This window comes from Microtus oregoni, unplaced genomic scaffold (genome assembly GCF_018167655.1).
Source record: "Microtus oregoni isolate MIOR12 unplaced genomic scaffold, Mior012 000011F_ref0000422, whole genome shotgun sequence".
NCBI lineage: Eukaryota > Metazoa > Chordata > Mammalia > Rodentia > Cricetidae > Microtus > Microtus oregoni.
Genome location: NW_024543070.1, coordinates 21,433,786 through 21,456,335, shown reverse-complemented (window position 1 = coordinate 21,456,335; position 22,550 = coordinate 21,433,786). Strand labels below are relative to the sequence as shown.

Here is a 22,550-nt window from a genome sequence, read left to right as displayed (position 1 = left end):
TTTTATTTTTTTTTTCTACAGAGCCAGAGAATGAACAGTTTGAGGCTAGGTCAGTGTGGGCAAGGGTTGAACTCAGCCATCACAGTGAAGCAGTGTGACTGTGCTCTAATAATACTTTACAAAGACAGGCAGCGGGGCTTGGAGGATGTCTCTTGGTTTACCTTGCATGCACTGGGACTTGAGTTTAATCCTAGAACCTTGTAATCCTAGAGTTTGTAATCCCAGAGCTGGGGGAGAGGGAGTGTCAGATTATTGGAGCTCTCTGGCCAGCTGATTTCTTAACTGGTGAATGGCAGATCAAGAAGCTACCTTGTTTCGAAGGAAATGCATGGTATTGCCAAGAATGAAACCCAAGACCGTCCTCTGGTCTATATATGAGTATACACACACATGCACCTTCACAGAGGAGCATACACACAAACTTGCCGCCACACATACATTAACAACACAAACAAAAGAAACAAGGCAGTAGCTGGATTTGGGCCCTGGTCCACAGTTTTAGAGATCTCTGGTTTTGGGTCCCACATCCCTTTGTCTTTTGCCTGTCATAGTAACATCCATTGAGCATGTGCCATGTGGTAGGCCTGGCCTCTCACCTATGCCTTAAGAACAGAGTGCTCACACTGCATCTTTAACCCAGGCCTGCCTGACTCCAAGCCTGAGGTGTTACAGCTCGGGATCCTAAGTGGGAGGTGTGCTGCCTCAGAAGGGGCTACCCCTCTGTCCTGGGGAGGGCTCCACACGGAGGGAGTTCTTAGAAGAGCCATCTTCGGGTATCCTCAGGGCTTCCCAGTACAAAAGGCAGGGTGGAAGAACCAAACTGGCTTCAGCCCACAGAGCTGCTCCTCTGTTCTCACAGTCCTGGGGACCAGGCAGGTGACATGTGGCCAGGGAGGGCTCCCTCAGAGAGAGTTATTTATCAAGAGGAACCCCCGGGGCTGGCGGCTGACGGCTGGCGCATGCTCAGTGGATAAAGCGCTTGCTATGCAAACCAGGTGACCTGAGTTAGGATCCCTAGAGTCCATATAAAGCCGGACGGAGCAAAGCACATTTGTGACCTCAGTGTTGTTAAGGTGGGATTCAGAGTAAACACAAGAGAATCCCGGGAAACTTGAACACTAGGTAGTCTGCTGTATGCAGAAGGGAAATAGCACAGGGGGGAAAAAAAGACACAGAAACGGGGGCGGGGGGGGGGAGGAAGAGGAGGAGGGAGAGATAGAGGAAGTAGAGGAGGAAGAGAAGGAGGAGAAGGAAGAGGTAGAAGAGGAAGGAGAGTAAGGAAGCACCAGCCTGAATACAGAGGGAGGGAAGAACGTTAGCTGTCTCCAAGGAAGGAATACACTCTTGTCAATGAAGGCTCCACGGCGCTCAAGAGGGCTCCCAGGGCATCTGTGTTTAAGACACCATCAGCCTCACCCGCCTTTGACTGTGAAGCCCCCAAAGATGCATTTCCCTTCCTTCACCACTGTTTTCTCTGTGGTCAACAAACATCATTTCACTCAAATACTTAAAAATAGACTGTTTTGGGCCGGCTCTAAAGGATATGAGATTCTTGAGTAGGAAATGACCCAAGGGTTATTACCAAAGCCGGACACAAACAAACGTACTTAGCTTGTGTGAGGGAACTTTCTTTCAGTCTTGTTAATGAAAACTCCTTTTTCTAAACCTGATTTCCAGCACACGTGAGGGCTGGTGTTGTGGATGGGTTCAAAGACACTCAGGGAGTTTGCGCTGAATTCAGAGGGGTTCTGTGCTCCATCACGGGGTGCCACATAAAGCACCCACCAACTACATAGAAAGGCAGGCAGGCACCGTGTCGCTGTTTCTGGAGGCCAGGCAGCTTCTGCACAGTGCAAGGACTTGGCATACCAGTCCCAACCCCTTTCCTGTTTGGTATCTTTCCAACTCATCCTGACTTCAGTCATTCTCCAAGTTACAACATCAACCAGCATAGAAGAACCGAAAGCTTGTTTCTTCAAACACAAAGGGATTTGTGCGTGTGTACGTGTGGGGGGTGGGGGTGTGCATGTACACCTCGGCCTGTGTCTTCAGGCCAGAGGTGACCTGAGATGTTGTTCCTTATTTGAGACTGGGTCTCTCACTGGCCTGGGGCTCTTTTCTCAAGCGTGTGAAGAAGAGATTCAGGATAACCCAGTGTTAGCTAAAGTTGGGACCCGGGTGAGTACACTGCATGGAGTCACTTTTCAAATACCCGGGTTCCTGTCTAGCGATGAACTCAGCCACAGGGAGATGGTAAACAATATGATCCCAAAGCTGAGTCTGTGATAGAATGCCCTTCAACAGAACTGGATGCTTAGTAGTCCAATCACAACGTGTACCTGCTGCTCTGTAGGCAGGAATAGCAATTATCTTCACTTCTCAGCCTGGAGGACCATGACATGGTGGCCCACATAACTCTGCATAGTTTGAGGTAGGGATGCATGAGCTAGTTCACCAACATTTGTGGACAAATGGTTTCCACCCTAGAATTCTCTATCCAGTTCCTCTTTCAACTTTCCAGATTCTCTTTAACTTTTAAAATGGATGTATTTTGTGTCGTTTATGTGTGGTGTGTGCACATGTGTGTGCAGGTACCTGCAGAGGTCAGAAGAGGGCGTCGGATATCCTGAAACTGGAGTTATAGGCTAAGGGCTACCTGGTGTGGGTTCTGGGATCTGAAAGGTTCACCTTTGACCTGAATGCATACCCTAACACGTTCATGCACGTCCTCAAGAGTGAACAACAAGCACACTTAACTGCTGAGCAATCTCACCAGTCCCATGCTTTCCAAAGTTTCTTCATGGTCTCAACCTGCGACTGCTGAGGTGAGGTTAAGAACTGTCTTCATGAATTAGGCAATGGTGATGGCACACACCTTTAATCCCAGCAGTTGTGAGGCAGAGGCAATCAGATCTCTGAGTTTAAGGTTGGCCTAGTCTACAGAGTGAGTTCCACGATAGCCAGGGCTATACAAAGAAACCCTGTCTTGAAAAAACAAAACAAACAAACCAAAAAAAAATAATTTTCTTCATGGGATTAATTGGCAGAATGCCACACAGGGGTCTGGTCAAAAGGTGAACAGTGAGCCACACTGAGAATGCTTTACAGTAATTCTCATTTCTAGGAACCAGTCCTCTAGAAGGCTCTGCGGAGATCCAAGCACACGGTGTCTTCACAGGGAGCAAAGCTAACAACGAGCGATGGCTCTGGCTCTGAGAAGCACTGGGTGACAAGTTTCACATCCATCTCAGGGCTGAGCCATCAGACACGTCCCCAGGAGGTGTGGTTCCCAGTCCTCTCACCCCCTACTCAGCTGTCTCACACAGTCGTAATCTGTGTATTTCTCTACACCAACCAAGATTAGAATCACCACTCTTGGTGCTGGAAAGATAACGAAACATAGAAACAACTGCAGTGGAGATTTGAAGCAATACCATCATTATTGGGACTGTGACATTGGGTGGGGACCTCAGGAATAAAGCCATTCTTTTGAAACTGCAGGGACATGTGACCAGGAGAGCCACTCTGTTAGATGTGCCTGGAGTGGGGGAGCCTGTGCCAGCTGTTCATGTGTAATACAGACCTCCTTGGTTCTCTCATGGTTTTGGAGCTTGACCTCCTGACCGGGCTCTGGCCAACAGTAGCCACGTGCCCCCGTGTCTCCTACAGTCATCACACAGAAAGGACCCGCTGGGTCAGAGACATTGTTCTCAACCTTGGGAGATGGTTCAGTAAGTGAAGTGCTTGCTGCAGAAGTGTGAGGACCTGTGCTTGAATCCCCAGCACACACATAAAGTGGGTGTTGCAGCATGTCTGCAAGCCCAGCTCTCCTACAATGGGAGGGAAGGTCGAGACGGAGGAGGCCCTGGATGCTTGGAAGCCAGCTAGCCTGGCATGCATTGTGAAGACAAGCAAGGGACCTTAACAAGGTAAAAGGTGAGGACTGGCACCCGAGACTGCCTCTGATTTATACATCTGTGCCACTGCATGCTGTCACACACACTTACACATGGTCACAGAGCATTGCACGTAGTGGCCCTGGGGTGGAGGTATTCCAGGAATAAGCAGAGGACATTCATCTCTCTAGACAGTAACCCTAGCGGGCAGCTGCCCACTGCTACTCCCTTAGGGCACAGGGGGTGGACTCATTGACGTAACTACAAATAGTCACTGTGTATTCTCTGCAGACAGCACTGACATGCTGGTCACAGATGGACAAGCCATGGTGAGTGCGGGAACAGAGGCACCTGAGTGATGTAAGTAGAAGGAAGGGTTTTGTTTTGTTTTGTACTGTGACTGGTAGCACAGGCTTCTTGTCTCAGCTACCTGGCAGGTTGAAATGATTTTATGGTTGGAGGTCACCACAACATGAGGAACTACTGTATTAAAGGGTCCCAGCATTAGGAAGACTGGGAGTCACTGCCCTAGACTGCCCATCAGGATTCCCGGCTAGTCCTTTCTGTTCATCTCCTCATGCCACTGTCTTCCCTGAAGAGAATCCTCTTACACTATCTTCCATCCACTAAGCTACAATTCTTCAGTGAACACCATTGCTTCTGGAATAATGAACCACAAATCTCAAACTTTTGAATGAAGATAACCCAATAAAAAGTCACTTAAGGGAGGAAGGTCCCTCACGGTTGGGAAGGCATGGAGGCAGGAGGAGACTATTCATGCTGTTACTATAGTCAGGAAGCAGAGCACAAACAGGAAGTGGGGCGGGCTGTAAACCTCAAGGCAGTCCCTGAGTGGGATTTAGCCTATAAACCTTAGGCAGTCTTTTCCAAACTTAAAAGAGTGCCACCAATGAGGGGCCAATAAGAGGCAGGTTTAAGTCCTGCCTGGGTGACTTGTTGATACCTTGTCTTAAAATTTAAAAAAAGGTTGTCGGTCCAGCAGGTGCCTAACACGCACAGGATCCCAGTGTCACAAGAAAGGAAAGGGCTCAGGAGACAGCCGGGTGGGTAAAGTGCCTGCCATCCACACAGTCATGAGGTCCTGATGTTGATCCCAAGAACCCACACAGAAAAGCCAGTTGTGCACATATATAATCCCGGCACCAGGAGGCAGTGGATAGAGCTCTCCAGGGACTGCGGCAAGCTAGTCTAGCTACATCGAGTCCAAGATCAATGGGAGCCACTATCTTGAAAAATAAAGAGGAAAGGATTGAGGAGAACCGAAATCATTGACAAGCGGCTTCCACAGGCACATGAGTACACACACATGCCTTCATACACGAATCCATAAACACACATACACCACAGCTCACCCAAAGAAAAGAAGAGAAGACGAAGAAATAAAGGCCTTTACTTCTGGAAATGTGGGAACAACCTTGGGTCTTACGGAAGCCAAGCAGAAGGTCCCAGCATGGCGGCTAACCAAAGAAGCTCTGAGGAAGCGGAGACACATCTGACATCAAGGCTGGAGTGTTGACGATACACGGGGGACATGGGAGATACGGTGTTTTGGGTCCTCAGCTGCCGCCATGATAACCTGGACTTAAGTTCTACGTAGATGACTTTGTGGTTGAATGGAGGACTGCATGTGGACCCTTGAGCTGGAAGGCTGGGCCCTTGCCACGTGCCACTCTCTGCCTTCCCTTGTGTGCACGGGCAAAGGTCCTGGCCTTGGGCTTTGCCTGTCTCTCACTGTGGTGATTAAAATGTGAATGTCCCCCACAGGCTTGTGTGTTTGAAAACTCTTGGTCCCTCATTGGTGGCACTCTTTTAAGTTTGGAAAAGACTGCCTAAGGTTTATAGGCTAAATCCCACTCAGGGACTGCCTTGAGGTTTACAGCCCGCCCCACTTCCTGTTTGTGCTCTGCTTCCTGACTATAGTAACAGCGTGAATAGTCTCCTCCTGCCTCCATGCCTTCCCAACCGTGAGGGACCTTCCTCCCTTAAGTGACTTCTTGTCAGGAATAATCACAGTTCCAGGAAAAGTAACTAACACCCTAGATGACACACCAAAGGCAAGTGATCGGTGCAACCCCAGACCAGTGGGTCTCTGCTCGGGGGTCACAAACCCTTTGGGGGTCACACATTAGATATCCTGCATAGCAGATATTTACATTATGATTCAAATAGTTATAAGGTAGCAATGAAATGATTGCTACCTTATAACAATGAAATGTGGTTGGAGGTCACCACAACATGAGGAACTACTGTATTAAAGGGTCCCAGCATTAGGAAGACTGGGAGTCACTGCCCTAGACTGCCCATCAGGATTCCCGGCTCGTCCTTTCTGTTCATTTCCTCATGCCACTGTCTTCCCTGAAGAGAATCCTCTTACACTATCTTCCATCCACCAAGCTACAATTCTTCAGCGAACACCATTGCTTCTGGAATAATGAACCACAAATCTCAAACTTTTGAATGAAGATAACCCAATAAAAATAACGACATCTTGAATTTTGCAGGAAAATGGATGGAGCTAGAAAACATTATTTTGAGTGAGGTAACCCAGACACAGAAGGACAATTATCACATGTACTCACTCATAGGTAGTTTTTAAACATAAAGCAAAGAAAACCAGCCTAAAAATCATAATCCCAGAAAACTTAGACAACAATGAGGACACTAAGAGAGACTTACATAGATCTAATCTACATGGGAAGTAGAAAGTAGAAAAAGACAAGATCTCATGAGTAAATTGGAAGCATGGGGACCTTGGGGGAGGGTTGAAGAGGAGAGGGGAGAGGCAGGGAGGGGAGCAGAGAAAAATGTAGAGCTCAATAAAAATCAATAAAAAATACAAAAAAAGAAAAACAAAAACAAAAAAAGAAAGAAAGAAAGAAAAAGAAGCCAGTGGAGGGGCTGGCGAGAGGGCTCCGTAGGTAAAAGTACTTGTAGCCTTAGCCTGGTGAGGAAAGTTTAGATCACTGGAATCAACAAAAAGACAGATGTGATGGCTCACATCTGTAATCTCAGCACTCTCACAGTGAAACAGGAGGCAGAGGGGCAGCTCCCCTGGAGGCTTCTGGACCTGCCACTGGAAGACAAGGAGCAGCAGAAATAAGAGAGCCCGTGCCTCAGTGTGTGACTGGACAGAACTGACTCTTCAGAGTTGTCCCCTGACCACCACACGGTGTCCTGTCACCTCCACACAGTGTCCCCCGACCTCCACACGGTGTTCCCTGACCTCCACATGTGTGCTGTAACATGTTCCCTCTCCAGTCAACACTAACAAGTAAAATCTTTACAAAAGAAGCCAAAGGAGAACGCGATAGAGACAGAGGAACAGAGGTAGGAATACAGACAGGCAGGCAAACAGACAGACAGTTAAGTGGGGTATGGCAGCCCAGCTTTTGGGCCACAGGGTGCCTACTACTGGGCCCCAACTCTTTGATCTTGGGGATCTTTTCTTTCCGACAAATATTAAAGATTATATTTTCTAGCTGTAAAGATAACTGCACTCTTTGTCTTTAATGGCTCATTCTCTTCCTTCTGATTTTAGTGACCCTCAGGCAGTACTGTGAATTTGAATTCCGGGTTCTAGGGGCGGGTGGAGCTGGCTGAAGCCCTCCCACACACTCTCAATGTAGTGGGTGAGGAGACAGGAAAAGAGAAGGAGGGGACAGGCAGGCTGCCTGCGAAGTCCCCTGTCACCTCGCTGGTTTCAGTGCCATTGCACGTACGCAAAGGGAGATAAAAATACCTCCCCTGAGGCTGCTTGGGGTGACAGGAGATAACTCAGGCTGCACACACGCTGCTTGGGGTGACATGAGATATAACTCAGGCTGCACACGGGCGCTGTCTCCTCTCTGCTTTGAGTCATGGAACCAGTTACGGTTAGAGGAGGAGGAGGGGTCAAGAGAGGAACAGAGTGGATGAAAAGCAAAAACTAAAAGAGATTACGAAACTGACGGGGAAAACAAGGACTCGCATAGCTGACATTAATTTTCCTAAAATGACAGGTTCTGCAGAAATGGAAGGAGAGTCGTTCAGAGGACATACCAGCCCCAGGGCAGGAACCAATAAAGCAAGGGCCTGGCTTTCCTCACAGGAGCCCTCAGGGACCTGGTGTGTGGGCAAGAGGAGGGGAGGGAGAGGAGCAGGAGGAAAGGGGAGGAGGGAAGAGGGGAGAGGAGGGGAAAAAGAGGAGGGAAAGGAGGAAAGGGAGGAGGGGTAGGGTGTCATTTCTCAGGAAGAAGATGAGGAGGAGGAAGGGAAAGAGGAAGATGTATTCTTCACGAAGAGGCAGAGTGGCCATTCCCAAAGGGAGGAGAAGGAAGAAAGGGAGGAGAAGGAAGAAGAGGGGAAAAGGGGAGGAGGGAGGGAGGGAGAGGAAGAGGCCTGCCTCTGGAGAGAGGGAAGCCAAAGTCTGAGCCACAGTTGTGGACTGCTCAGAGGGTAACACAGAGGAACAGAGAAATGGTGCTTGAGAAGACACTCAAGGGCAGAGGTTCTCGAGGTCTGGAGCAGGGAGGAACCTTTGCTGTCCACAGGCTAGGAGACACCCTAAAAATTAGATGGCAGGTTAAGAGGCAGAGCCAACAGTTGCTCACAGTCTATTCGGGGGGCCACTGAGAGGCAGGGTAATGCATAGGATTCATGACAGCCTCCAGAGGAATGACGGTTCCTCCTCACAGAGCTGACTGACAAAAACACGAAGGGGCATGCTGGGAGGCTTCTCTCTGTGCCTTGCCACGGGAGGAGGGAGACACTGGGGGAAGGCTGCTCTCCTGGTTCAGAGGGAGCACTGTGCCATGCCGAGGGAGGAGCGGGGCTCTAGGGGGAAGCTCTGCAGAACCTGACAGCCTTTGCTCTTTCCTTGAAGGCACGATGTCAGTAAACTGCCATACAGAAGACAACAGGGAAGCAAGGGTGGCGTGGGGTGTGGGGAGCGAGGAGGCTCTCATTCAGAGCGATCATGAACCTGCCCTGGCATCATTCTGTGGGAAACTGTTTGGGTGTGACTGTGTACAGGAACACACTTGCACACATCCATGTGGCGGTCACAAATTAGCTTTAAGCATTGTCCACGGGAGTCTTTTGAGACAGGGTTTCCCACTGATCAACTATCAGGGAGGCTAGGCTAGGCGGCCAGTGACTCCCAGGAGAGGTATGCCGGGTTCTAGCTCCTCAATTTCAGCCACCATGTGTTACTTTTCTATTCTTTCTTCCTTCCTTCCTCCCTTCTTTCTTTCTTTTTTTTTTTTTTTTTGGCATGAATTCTGGGGAATCAAACTTATGTCTCATGTTTTCAGGACAAGCATTTTAACTGATGGTTTAGGGGCCATTTTATCTGTCAGGAGATACTTGGTACTCAGAATATACCCTGTATATGGAGATAATAATTATCCCCTTACAAAGATCAAGATTAGCTATGAAATGTCAGGACTCAGTGCAATATGACAACGTGGACCCCTTGTTATACACGAAGAAAACAGAGAGAGTAGAGCAGGAAGTACATTGCCCTCGACATTCAGGTCCTTGCAGCACTGCCAGGGTTACATAAAGAGGCCAGCAACTTGCCTAAGTTCATTGCTGGTTCACACCAGGTCCAGATTCCAATCCCACTGCCAACTTCTTCATCCCTAGCACACTGATGAAATCTATTCGGGCTACACAGTATTTTTTAAAATGACTGAAGAGAATTTGAAAGATGGCCCAGCAAGCAAGGAGCTGGATCTCAGTTTGACAGTCTCAACCCATGTAGAGAAGAGAAAAACAGGACGTGATGGCAGGTGCTTGTGGTTCTAGCTCTAGAGAGGCAGAGTTAGGAGGATTCCCAGGGCTCCCTAGTCAGAGAGCCTGAACTCATTGGCTCTAGGTCAATGAGAAGTCTTGTGGCAAAAAACAAGGTGGAGGCCAACAGACAACCTATTGGGTAAAAGCATTTGAACCTGGACCCTCACAGGATTCACATAATGGAAGGAGAGAACTGGTTCCAACAAATGGTCTTCTAACCTACACACACACACACACACACACACACACACACACACACACAAGGTAGGGGTGGACAAGAATGATGGCACCCAAGGAACGACACTTGAGGTTGCTCTTTGGCCTCCACACACATACACAACACACTTATACCTACATGAACTTTCAACCCCTCACACTCATGCAGCCTCAGCTGCTGAAGAGGAATCGGAATCTGAAGCCTCTAGCCCTGAGAAGCATCGCAAGCCTTTCTACCGAGGGAGGATCCCTGGCAAGTGAACTCGCTGCTCAGTGGACACTGAAGCCGCAGACGCGGGGCCCAGATGAAGGGCAGATAGGCACGGCTGCTCTACCGGGTCTGCTGTGGGTAGCCATCCTATCTTCCCACGTGACAGACTCTAGTGCTCGTTTGCTACTGCTGACATGTGATGGTTCTCCAGGCTAGAGTTCCAGGTGGAGCCGGGCTTGCAGGTCAGCTGGATGAGTGCGCCCTCGGGAACATGCACCACACATGAAGGAGAAACGTGGGAATTTAGGTGATGGCTCTCTGTGAAAGGTGCCTATCAGCAAAGTATAGAGGTGGCCAGCTAATGAGCGTGTGTCAGGGTGGAAGGGGATACCTGGGCAGTGCTGCCGGCCGAGGGCACCACAGGAGACCTGAAATAGAAGTTCCTTCTTTGAGCCCTGAAAAGGAGTCAGAGAAGGCGTGTGTGATTTAATACAGAGGGAGATGAGCAGAGACTGGACTGCACAAAAGTATCGGCAAACAGTGTCAGTGAGGGGCTAGGAAATGGCTCCAGCGTGCCAAGCATCCCCAGAATGTATGCAAAAGCCCTAAACATCAGGAGCAGTTGTGTAGGCGTCTGCAAATCTACTGAGGCTAGTGAAGTGAAGACCAACATCCCACACCGTTCTCTGACTTCAGCATATGCACCACGGTATGCATGCATATTACTGCACGTACACACACTCTGACCTCTACATACACACCACGGTATGCATGCATATGAACTGCATGTACACACTGTGACTCCACATACACACCACGGTATGCATGCATATGAACTGCATGTACACACTCTGACCTCTAAATACACACCATGGTATGCATGCATATTACTGCACGTATACACACTCTGACCTCTACATACACACCACGGTATGCATGCATATGTACTGCATTACACACACACAGGGACGGAGGGGAGAGGGAGGGGAAGAGAGAAAGAGAGGGACGGAGAGCGAGGTGAATGAGAGGTAATAGAGGTGAGGGTATGGAGCATCAAGGCGAGAGAAAGAGCAAGGACCTCAGGGTTAAAGGTCAAAGGGACAGCAAGTCCTTTCCCAAGCTGGGGGCTTCCTGTGGCAGGGAAGCAGCTGTGCACAGGGCTCTCTAGCAGCTGGCACGAGGCCTTGTCCAATCTCCACCTACCTCCAGATGGAATCCAGAGCCTTGGGTTGGGCTCTAGCCAGCAGGCGGGAAAGAGGCCATTGTCTGTTACTACATGGGCCAGAGGGTTGTACAAAAAACATTGTTTTAGAAGAATGTATAAAAATTAAAATTTATAAACCTGAGGGCAGTGGCCAGCACTCCCCCAGAAGGTCAGATTATATAAGGATCTAAAGGAAGCACCAGGCCAAGCTGAGAGGTGGCAGGGGAGGAGGAGATCAGAATGCCATTCAGTTGCGCTCTTAGCATGCCGTGTGTTTGGGGCCCTCTACTTTCTTCAATGTCTCATTTACTGGCCTTTTAGCATACATCAAGTTTTGGCCTGGGAGCTATAGGGGTGACTTCTCAAGGACATTTCTATGTTTCTGAATGGCTCACTTAACAATTCATCGTGCCAGGCCCTAAGCAGAAGACAGGGGTTTGGGGAAGGGTGTGTGGGCCCAGAGTCACTGAGGAGGTCAGATTCTTTTTTTTTAAAGATTTATTTATTTATTATGTATACAACATTTTGCTTCCATGTATACCCACACACCAGAAAAGGGTACCAGATCTCATTACAGATCATATGGTTGCTGGGAATTGAACTCACGACCTCTGGAAGAGCAGTCAGTGCTCTTAACCACTGAGCCATCTCTCCAGCCCAGATTCTTGAGAGGGAGCAGATGCAGGACCCACCGGGACTGCCAAGTAGCCTCGTTGTAGGTTTGTTTAGTGGATGACTTCCAAGGCTGTTTTATTTTCTTTTTAATGACTTGGGCTACATAAACAAGCCCTTGATAGACACGCAGATGTGTTCAGGGGAGGATAGCTGGACATCTAGGAGCTGGATACAGGTCAGAAGGGTGAAGGTGGGCCGGGCGGTGGTGGCACACGCCTTTAATCCCAGCACTCGGGAGGCAGAGGCAGGCGGATCTCTGTGAGTTCGAGGCCAGCCTGGACTACAAGAGCTAGTTCCAGGACAGGAACCAAAAGCTACGGAGAAACCCTGTCTCGAAAAATCAAAAAAAAAAAAAAAAAAAAAAAAAGAAGGGTGAAGGTGGAAAGGCAGGCAGCATTGGCAGATGCATGAGGGCCATCAGGGAAGGCTGCAGCTATAGTGGGGCAGGTCTGACCACAGGAACGGAGAGACAGTGTTAGTAGGTGGTCACGGATCATGGCAGGAACCCAGGCCTGGATGAGGAGCTGTGGCATGCCTGGTGGCTGTCACACAGGGCTCTGGGTTGGTTAACCAGGTACAGCCCTTGCAGTGAGCAGAACCCCTTGCCTTGCATACGCTCCCTGCCAATAGGCTACTGACACCTACTCAGGTGGACCTTGGCTGCCTGTGTCTGACAGCCTCCATCACCAGCCTGGCTTAGTACTTAGCAAGTTGGAACCTTGAAGCAGGCAGGCCTCCCTGATCCTCCATTGTTCCCTTTGTCAAATACCAAGCATGCTGGGGTGATCCAGGCAAGATCCACACCAGAGCTTGGCCTAAAAGCACTAATAATACTGCTACACTGTCAAAAGCAAGAAATAACAGCCTTGCCACCTGCTGCTGGAGACTGAATGAGGGTGGGTACCCACATCTGCAAGTCAGTTTTGCTTTCTCCTAAACCACCACTGCTAGGCACGGGTCCAGGTGACTTCTGTCCCCCAAGCCGTTACTGTGAGGCTGATTGTTAAACCCACCAAAGGGAGAGAGAGCTGAGGCCCTGAGATATTGGCATTCCCCCGAAAGCCGGTGAACGCCCAGGTCTGACACCACACAAGGACAGATAGACGAATGGATGGACTAGGCTCTGGCAGGCACTCCCCGCCAAAGTAATAGCGTATCTTATCAGTCATAAGACATGCTTAGAGTCTCTTGTAATTAGAGAGGCATACTCCAACGTGACCACATTTCCTACCCATCAATTCAGCTGAGATGGTGAGAGTGAGCAAGTCTGGGGGTGATTTTCTGTCCTCATAATGGTCACGAGCATAAGAAACTGGAGAGGTAGTTCAGTCCATAAACTACACAAGGGAGAACCCACGTTTGATCACCAGGACCCATGGAAAAACGCTGGGTGTAGTGGTACGTATTTGTAACCCTAGTGCTGGGGAAGCAGAGATAGGTAGGTAAAACTCACAGGCAATCGGCCTAGCCTATTCAGTGAGCTCTAGGACAGCAAGAGGCCCTGTCAAAACATAAGGTGGTAAGGACCTGAGAAATGACATTGGAGGTTGCACACGGGTCTGTATGCACGACAGCACAGATAGGTGCACACTCCACACTCATGAACACGGACAAACATGCACACATGCACACGCATATGCACCCCCTGTACACACAACTGGCACGATCTTCTGGAGGACAGTGTCTGAGAATTTAAGAATATTCTAAACACACAAAAATATTTGTCTCATGGATTAAATCCCGGAATAGGACACTTTATCCTGAGCTCTTACAGTCACATATAGGTAAAACTCCACATACAAAGATGGCTCTGTCACCCACAGATAAATCCATTCGGTTTTCTTAACCTCTCCCCACTCACTGTGCAAACAGTTACCTACTTCCACTACACACACACACACACACACACACACACACACACACAAAATACCTCTTACTCCACAGCCCTCTGCTTCCCAGAGTGTTTTGCAAGTCTCTAAAATACTTGCCCAACTGAGGGTACCCTGGGAAAGGTCCAGCTGCTTACTGTGCCAGCCCCACGAGACTCCCAATGTCCCCAGCATCTAGAGGGACTGCACAAGGGTTGAGAGATATAATTTCATTTGGCACCTCTGGCTACCCTCTCTGCCTCTGCCAGCGACAGCAAATTCTATATAAAGCTGCCAAACCTGGCATCTCTATGCTAAGCAGTGACCCCTTTCATCCAAGGGCAAGGCACCAGACCGCCCTGCATAACTTGCTGGTAATGGTGACAACCAGGCTGGATCTAGGCAGACCCAACACAGGGAAGTCAATTCTCTCTGCTCTGACCTCAGGCACTGAGTAGCTACAGCTTCATCATGGAGATAGAATGCAGACACATCCTGTCTGAGTTAGCAGCAAGAAATAGGGCTCCCATAGCAGGGACCCTGCCACAGATCCAATGGGGACAGTAACCTGGAGAACTATCTGAGCAAAGGCAACCCCATCAGCCCAGGAAGAGAGGTGTTTGCAGCTGTTGACCAAGCAAGATCTGAAACTGAACACACGTGCTCGTGCAACCACAAACGAGAACCTGCGTCAGTCACAGACTGAAACAAACGCGTGGGAACCTGGGTGCTAGGCAGCCTCAACTCCCAAGCATTTACATGCATCTCATTCTTACAATCCAATGAGAAATGCTCTATGAGGCTTTCTCACTTTGTGGATGCCGGAACCCCGGAACCGGAGCTGAGACATCACAGTTCCATTGCAGGCAACATGCAGGATAGCATGTGCCGGTGACGGAGACGGGCACACAGTCACAGACCACACACCACCAATAGAAGGTACCTATCCAAACACACAAGACAGGGGCCCCGAGGGGCCTCCATCGCCAACATTTATAGGACTTAACGAAGAGTGGAGGCAGACCAGGGGTGTAGTTCAGTTGGTAGCACGCTTGCTTAGCATGCACGGTGAACAAAGTTCCCTCTTTAGTACGGCATAAACTATGTGTGTTGCCACATGCCTGTGATCACAATACTTGAGAGGTGAAGGCAGGAGGATCAAAAGTTTAAAGACATCTTTGACTACATGGCCTGGTCCAATTTACAAACTAGCCTGGATTACATAAAACCCTGCCTCAAAAATATAAATAAATAAATAAATAAATAAATAAAATTAAAGAGGCCTCTGCTACCGCTTATTGTCTTATTATTGTTCTAGAGAACGCCATGTAATTCCTCTGAGGTAAAGGGTAAAACAGATAAACAGTTGTGTTCTTTTAAAAACAACATTTTAGGTTGCAAGAGCCCCAAAGCAGAGGAGGGCAGGCACGGAGAGGCCCATCAGTGTTTCCGACATCCGGAGACTCTCACTGACTGCTCTTGTCACCAAGAAGTTAAAGCCTTTAAAAAGACGGCCGTTTTTGTTTGTTTGTTGTTTCGTAATCCCAAAGAGTCTAGGAGAGCGGATCTCGCAAAGTTTTGTGCCTGTCCCTGGGCCAGGAAGAACTGTTGGAGGTTTTTGGAGTTTTCCCGGAGTTGGCCCGGGTTCTCTAGTGCGAACTTGACCGGACCATGGCGACTTGCCTTGGGGTGGGGGTGAGGAGTTCGCTTGTGGGTGGAGTGTGTGGTGGGTGCCTGGTTGCTAAAGGCTCGGCTTCTCTCTCCCTCGGGTCCCGGACCCTTCCCAAACCCCACACAAAGAAACAGCGTGCCACCGCGGGACTGGTGGCCTCTTTGGGCTGGGGGCCAGCCACCATGCCAGCGGGCCCAGCCTGCGGCTCCTGGACTCGGACCCCGCGCGCTCGGTGCTTCCCGGGTCTGGCGGGGATCCGGGGCAGTCCCGCTACTCACCGTGGTGCGGGGGAGGCGGCGTGCTCTCGGGGCTGCTCATCGCTACGCGGCGGGAGAGACACGCGGTGGGCGCACTGCGGCGGCGGGGGTCCCCAGCTCCTGGACCCTGCCTCTCGGTTGTAGCTTGGACTCCCACTCCGCGCGCGCGGCGAGCAGAAGGGAGGGGCTCCGCCCCAAGATAGGCACACTTCAACTTTTTTTTCTACAACTTGGCCATGAGGTTCCCACCCATTTTTTTTTTTAAACACACATCCGCCCACTTCCGAACGTTTTCTTCTGCGCTCTAACTTTCTGCTCAAAGCTCACAGTTCGCGGTGTTTCTGTTTCCATCTGCCACTATCAGAAAGCTTGGGGTTAGACAGCCCTCCCCCACTCCCCCCCCCCCGCTCCCACCCGCGTGTGAGCACTGGAAAAGTCCCACGTGAGACCCAGTGGCCTGGCTGGGCACTATCCAAATAGGGGCAGACAAGCGTTTCAAGCGTGGCTTGGATGCTTGGTTCTGTGCAACCGGAACCAACCTAAAAATTTCTTCCTTTTTAAAATGATTCCTCTTAATTAACATTAATCGTTGTATATGTATTTTCAGGGCTTGGCACGATATTTCAGGGCATACATTGGCTGTGTACTGATGCGGTCAATTAGCATTTCTAACTCTTTGCCAATCTTTTACTTTTGGAGGTATCCAGCTCAGTGTGTGTGTGTGTGTGTGTGTGTGTGTGTGTGTACCACTTACCCAGTCTTGTTCTAGTTTCCCGCCTGTCACTGGTCACTAATAATTGCTACTTTGAGATGACACTGTAGATTCCACAAGACAGGTAAAACTTGTGCTTGACGCTCTGTGTCTGGCTTAGTTTACGTCACCCTTTCTGTGATGGGTGGAAGGTCTTCTGTGTCACCTGACAGTGTCACCAGTATGTAGCCTTATCTAAGTAGTGCTGTCACCTTGCAAGCATGAGGAGGACAAGAGTTCAATTCCAGTGTCTTAGTTACTTTTCTTGTTGCCATGATGAAATAAGGTTTATTCTGGTTTGCAGTTTGAAGGTACAGTTTATCATTTCAGAAAAGGCATGGCAGAGGGAGCTTGAGGCATCTACATGGGAAGCAGAATGGCGGCGGGGGATGCTAATACTCAGCTCACAGGTGGTAGCCTAATCAATTAAACAACAACAACAACAAAGCCAAATGTAGTGGCGCACGCTTGTAAACCCAGCACTGGAGGAGTGGAGGCAGGTAATTCCTTGAGTTGGCTGGCCAGCTAGCCTAGGTTGCTTGGTGAGGTCCAGGTTATTGAGACACCCTGTCCTAAAAACCGAGGTAGATGGTATCTAAGGAACAGCAGCTGAGGCTGACCTCTGACCCCCACATGCTGCCCCATGTGACCTGAAGTCCCTTTATTTCACATCTTTCTGTAATTCATCACCCCACATGTGGCACGGCTGCATCAAGGTTAGAAGGATGTTTCAGACTTTTGATGTGCTCAGAGCTGTTGCTGGAGCCATTCAAGTTCCAGCCAAGATGACCAGCGGTGGCCTTGGTGCCTCTTCCCAATATTAAGCCCTAAATTTCAGTCTCGTGTTAATTCCGCGATAAGAAACAATTGTAGCTGCATCTGTCTCTGTCCTTGTAGCTATGATACAACATCCCGGCAAGTGCATCTTAAGGAGGGAAGGGTTCAGTTGGACTCACAGTTCAAAGGCACAGTCATTCCTGGGAAAGCCTCGGTAGCTGGAGGAAGCACCAGGCCCCTGGGGAACTGGATCAGCAACCCGGAAGCCGTGAGTCATGATGCTGGTGCTAAGGTCACTTTCTCCTTTTCCTACCACTCGGGACCTCTGCCCACAGGATGGTGCTGCCTAGGGTGGATCTTCCACACCTCTGATTAACCTAACCTAGGTACTCTATCGCAGGCATGCTCAGAAGCCCATCTCCTGGTGACTGTATCAAGCTGGTGATTGACACTAACCACCCTACAGGAGAACTTATTAATAATAATGCTATGCTAGATCCCAACAAAATAATACTCTCAAAGTGACAGCCAGGAGGGTGGCGGCGGCAGGTAGAGATGATGTTGGTCCTTAAACCTTACAACCGACTAAGGGATAACTTGGCTAGGACAGGTCTTCTCCTGCCTCATTTCTGGAGATTTAAGATAGACATGCCGGCTTCTCACACAGAGCAAGCTGTTGCAGGCCAAGATGCAGTAAAGTTGAAGAGTGTCAAGGGGGTAGAACCCCATGGTACAGGCCACTGTGGCCGGGCCTGAAGACAGTGCAGGGCTTTAAATTCAGTACCAGATGGATGATTAGAAGACTGGTCAACCCCTAGGAGGAAGTCTAAAGAACACTGCAGAGACGAGCTGGGTGACTATGAGGTAGGACATGCCTGAGAACCGTAATGATGTCTACATTGCTTTTCTACAATAAGAAAAAGTGAAGAAAGAAAAGAAGCAAATAACCAGAAAGGTGTGAAAGGAGCTGGAGATACTGCTTGGTGGTTGAAACCTGAAATCGTGAGTGTGGATCCCAGGGCCCACAGAAGCCTGGCACAATTCTGAATGCACCCGTGACTTCAGCTGTAACCCAGGCACAGGGTGTTAGGAGTGTAGACCTAAACGACTTCCCTTCCTCCCTCCCTCCCTCCCTCCCTCCCTCCCTCCCTCTCTTCCTCCCTGCCTCCCTGCCTCCCTCCCTCCCTCCCTCCCTCCCTCCCTGCCTCCCTCCCTCCCTCCCTTCCTCCCTCCCTCCCTCTCTTCCTCCCTGCCTCCCTGCCTCCCTCCCTCCCTGCCTCCCTCCCTCCCTGCCTCCCTCCCTCCCTCCCTGCCTCCCTCCCTCCCTGCCTCCCTCCCTCCCTGCCTCCCTCCCTCCCTCCCTCCCTCCCTCTCTTCCTCCCTGCCTCCCTCCCTCCCTCCCTCCCTCTCTCCCTCCCTGCCTCCCTCCCTCCCTGCCTCCCTCCCTCCCTCCCTCCCTCCCTCCCTCCCTGCCTCCCTCCCTCCCTGCCTCCCTCCCTCCCTGCCTCCCTCCCTCCCTGCCTCCCTGCCTCTCTTCCTCCCTCCCTCCCTCCCTCTCTTCCTCCCTCCCTCCCTCTCTTCCTCCCTGCCTCCCTCCCTCCCTGCCTCCCTCCCTCCCTGCCTTCCTCCCTCCCTGCCTCCCTCCCTCCCTCCCTTCCTCCCTCCCTCCCTCCCTCCCTGCCTCCCTCCCTCCCTCCCTGCCTCCCTCCCTCCCTCCCTGCCTCCCTCCCTCCCTCCCTCCCTCCCTCTCTTCCTCCCTGCCTCCCTGCCTCCCTCCCTCCCTTCCTCCCTCCCTCTCTTCCTCCCTGCCTCCCTGCCTCCCTCCCTCCCTCCCTGCCTCCCTGCCTCCCTCCCTCCCTCCCTGCCTCCCTCCCTCCCTCCCTCCCTGCCTCTCTTCCTCCCTGCCTCCCTCCCTCCCTGCCTCCCTCCCTCTCTTCCTCCCTCCCTCCCTGCCTCCCTCCCTCCCTCCCTCCCTCCCTGCCTCTCTTCCTCCCTGCCTCCCTCCCTCCCTGCCTCCCTCCCTCTCTTCCTCCCTGCCTCCCTGCCTCCCTGCCTCCCTCCCTCCCTCCCTCCCTGCCTCCCTCTCTTCCTCCCTGTGTGTGGATGGAGAGCAAAGGGCAAGCCTGAGTGTCTTCTCCAGTCACTTGTGAAACAGGGTTTCTCAGCGAATCTCACTGAACCTGGAGATTGCTGATTTGATTAGACTAATTGACTGTAAGCCCCAGTGATCCTCTCGTCTCTGGTTCCCCAGAGTCGGATCACAGCTTGTGGCCCTGCACCCAGCTCTCACGTGGGTGCTGGGTGCTAAACTCAGGCCCTCATGCTTGCATGGCAAGGCAAACACTTTACTGACCAAACCATCCCCCCAGTCCCAGGAGAGGCTTTCTGAAGGGGATTTCCGCTATTGTTATTTTTGGAAGCAGGGGATTGGCTGGGCAGAAATCCTAAGTTTCAACCTTGTTTTGGTTAATGAGTTCATCAGGGTAACTACAGCCGAGGCAAATGGAATTTATTAGATAATACCAGACTGTCTTCCAATACGTATCAGTTTCTGTTGTCGTGAGACAGGCATGGGGTCCTCAGTGTTTTATCTTCCAAATATTTGGTACTGTGGTTCTTTTTTTTTCCCTTTGGTTCTTTTACATTTTCTGACTATGTTGAGTATTGGTCTTAACTTGGCACAAACTGATACCTGTCAGGTAACATGGCCGATGAGGTGAATGAAGTACTTGAGATCAAAATGGGATCCTGGGCTATTAGACGGACTGAGGAATTTGGGCTTTGGTATTTTGGTGGCTAGTTTAGTGGCCAGTTTGATAGAAACAAGAATCAACTGGGAAGCAGGTGTCAATGAGGAATTCTCTTGATCATGTTGCCTTGTACACATGTCTGTAGGGAATTATCTTGTTTACGTAACTGGCACAGGGAGCATCATTCCCTGCCTTGGAGACCTGAACTGAGTAAGAGCAGAGAAGTCTAGCTTAGTACCAGGCATGCGTACATTCACCCTCTCTCTGCTCCTGGAGGCGAGATGACTAGTTTCTCTGCATCCCTGCCTTGGCTTCCCTACAGCGATGAACTCTAACTGTAATCTAAGTGTGAGTTGATCTTTCTCAGGTTGTTTTAATCACGGGACAGAAATGAAATCAGGACAGGAATGGACTCATGTGCTAATACTTGGTTTGTTTTTCTCTCTTCTGTATACAGTTTTTTTTTTCTTTTTTGGAATGTGTCACATAGAATGTGGCTTGGAAGCTGAAGGTACTCGGTAAGTGAGGGCTTATTATTATCTTTATTTTTGCTTGGTGGTTTTACTCATTGATGGAAAAAAAAAAAACAAACCCACCAAGTCAGAGTAATCTGGCAGAGTTCTGGGGAGCAGTGAGTGTCAGGCCTAATGGAGAGTTCCCTGCTGGATGAACCCCCGTGGTGGTTTGTTATATCATCTAGCAAATATGTACTCTTTCTGTCCTCAGCATGAGTCTGCAGCCAGCCAGCCGGCCAGTCCTGCCAGAGATCTTCTGTGTTTGAAGGAATATTAGAGGCTCTCCCTGCTGCTGCATCTAGCTGAAGCCTGGAATGTTTTCATGGGGTGAAGGGGATCTTGGCCCTCTGCTTCAGCCCTTCGCAGTGTGCAGAGGTCCCTGCACACTGTGGTGGTCAGTTTCTTACTACACCGTTCTGACTTGTGTATCGCTCATCAGAACCTGCTGGAAATGACACTCTGGGTCATATCGTAATTTTATTGTCTACAGCAATAGTAGAAACTGATGACCATGAAGTGGAGTTTCTTCTCTGGTAAGAGTGGATCTGACTGTGGACAAACGCTTAGACGCTCATCCCTGTGATGAGTTTTTCTCTGAAGAAGACAGTGTTTGTTTTCTCTAAAGCATGGGACAATCAATACAAAAGCTGCTTCTGCTCTGAAGGAAGACAATGACACTGAAAAAAAAAAGGACTGGATAAAAGCCATAGTTTTCTGGCTCCTGGTACACCTGAAGTGTGAAGATGAGACTAGAGTCTTGAAGGATGGAGGCAAGCTGGGTGTGAATACAGAAATATTTACGAAACAGTAAACTATAGACGGCATTCTTTGTACATATAAGGAAAAGGTTTATACGAGCTGTGAAGAATTCCATTCTCTTTCCTCCCGCCCGCCTATTCACTCATCCGTCCATACAATTATCCAGCAGCTATACATGGGCAGCCCAGGGTACTCATGGGGACAAAGGAGGAATAATATAGAGTTGCCTTGAACAAGAACAGAGTCAGCAATGGAGATAGTGACTTTTCAGAAAAGAGAGATTGTCTTGCTGATGCTAATTGAAGAGGGATTGTCCACCCTTGCGTGGGCTATATAATTCCATGCTTGGGATCATAGAATACACAAAAGGAAAAAGGTAGCTAAGCACCAGCCTTCATCTTTTCTGCTTCTGGCTGTGGACGCCATGTGGCCAGGCACCGTGCCCTCCTGCGGCCGTGCCTTCCTTGCCATGATGGGCTATATCCCCTGAAGCCGAAATAAGCCTTCCCCTTAAGTTGTTTTTGTTGGGTATTTTGTTGCAGCAACAACAGGATTTACTAAGACACCAATCCTCTGAACTATGTCTGGTCTGTATTAAATTGTTTTTACATTAAAAAAAAAAAACAGAAAGCAGTCTCTACTGATGAGCATCTGAGGCAACAGCACATTGTCCCATAGCCTAGTCCTCTTCTGGCTTTTGCTGCATGTCTTACCTGAAGTCCACAGTGGACTATGTCTACTATCTCTATGTCACTGGAAGAATTGATGAGGTAACTCATACAAAATATGAAGAATTATGTCTGGCAAATAGTGGAATCTCAACCATGTTTTCAGTAGCAGCATATCTTCATGTACTTCTGTGGGGGCTTCAGAAAGCTAATCGAACATGGGATTGCTAGGTGAAGGGCAGATAAACTTGAAATAGTTGAGAGCTCTCTGACAACTGGTAGTTTTAATTTTGGACTTTTCTAGCATATTGAGTTCCCAATTTGAGGGACTAGGAAGACAGTTCAGTGGGTTAAACACTTATTCATACAGTGTGAGGACTTGTGTTCACATTCTCAGAGCCCACATAAAGCCAGATGCAAAAGCGAGTGCGTACACAATCCATGGGCTTCTACGGTGAGAAGGAAGGCCTCGTGAGACGCCTCAGGAGCTTGTGGGCCAGTTAACCTGGTGTGCTGGACTTGTCTTAGAGGGGGT

At 49.7% G+C, this 22,550-nt stretch overlaps 1 protein-coding gene across 1 annotated transcript in view; it reads right to left on the bottom strand.

The window, feature by feature from the left end:
- Gypc (glycophorin C (Gerbich blood group)) overlaps positions 1–16,097 on the bottom strand; it is a 43,738-nt gene extending 27,641 nt beyond the window's left edge. The window contains exon 1 of the mRNA XM_041660161.1: positions 15,817–16,097. Coding sequence (XP_041516095.1) covers positions 15,817–15,856 — 40 coding nt within the window. The 5' untranslated portion in view covers positions 15,857–16,097. The remainder of the gene's footprint in view (positions 1–15,816) is intronic.
- Between the last annotated feature and the right edge of the window lie 6,453 nt (positions 16,098–22,550).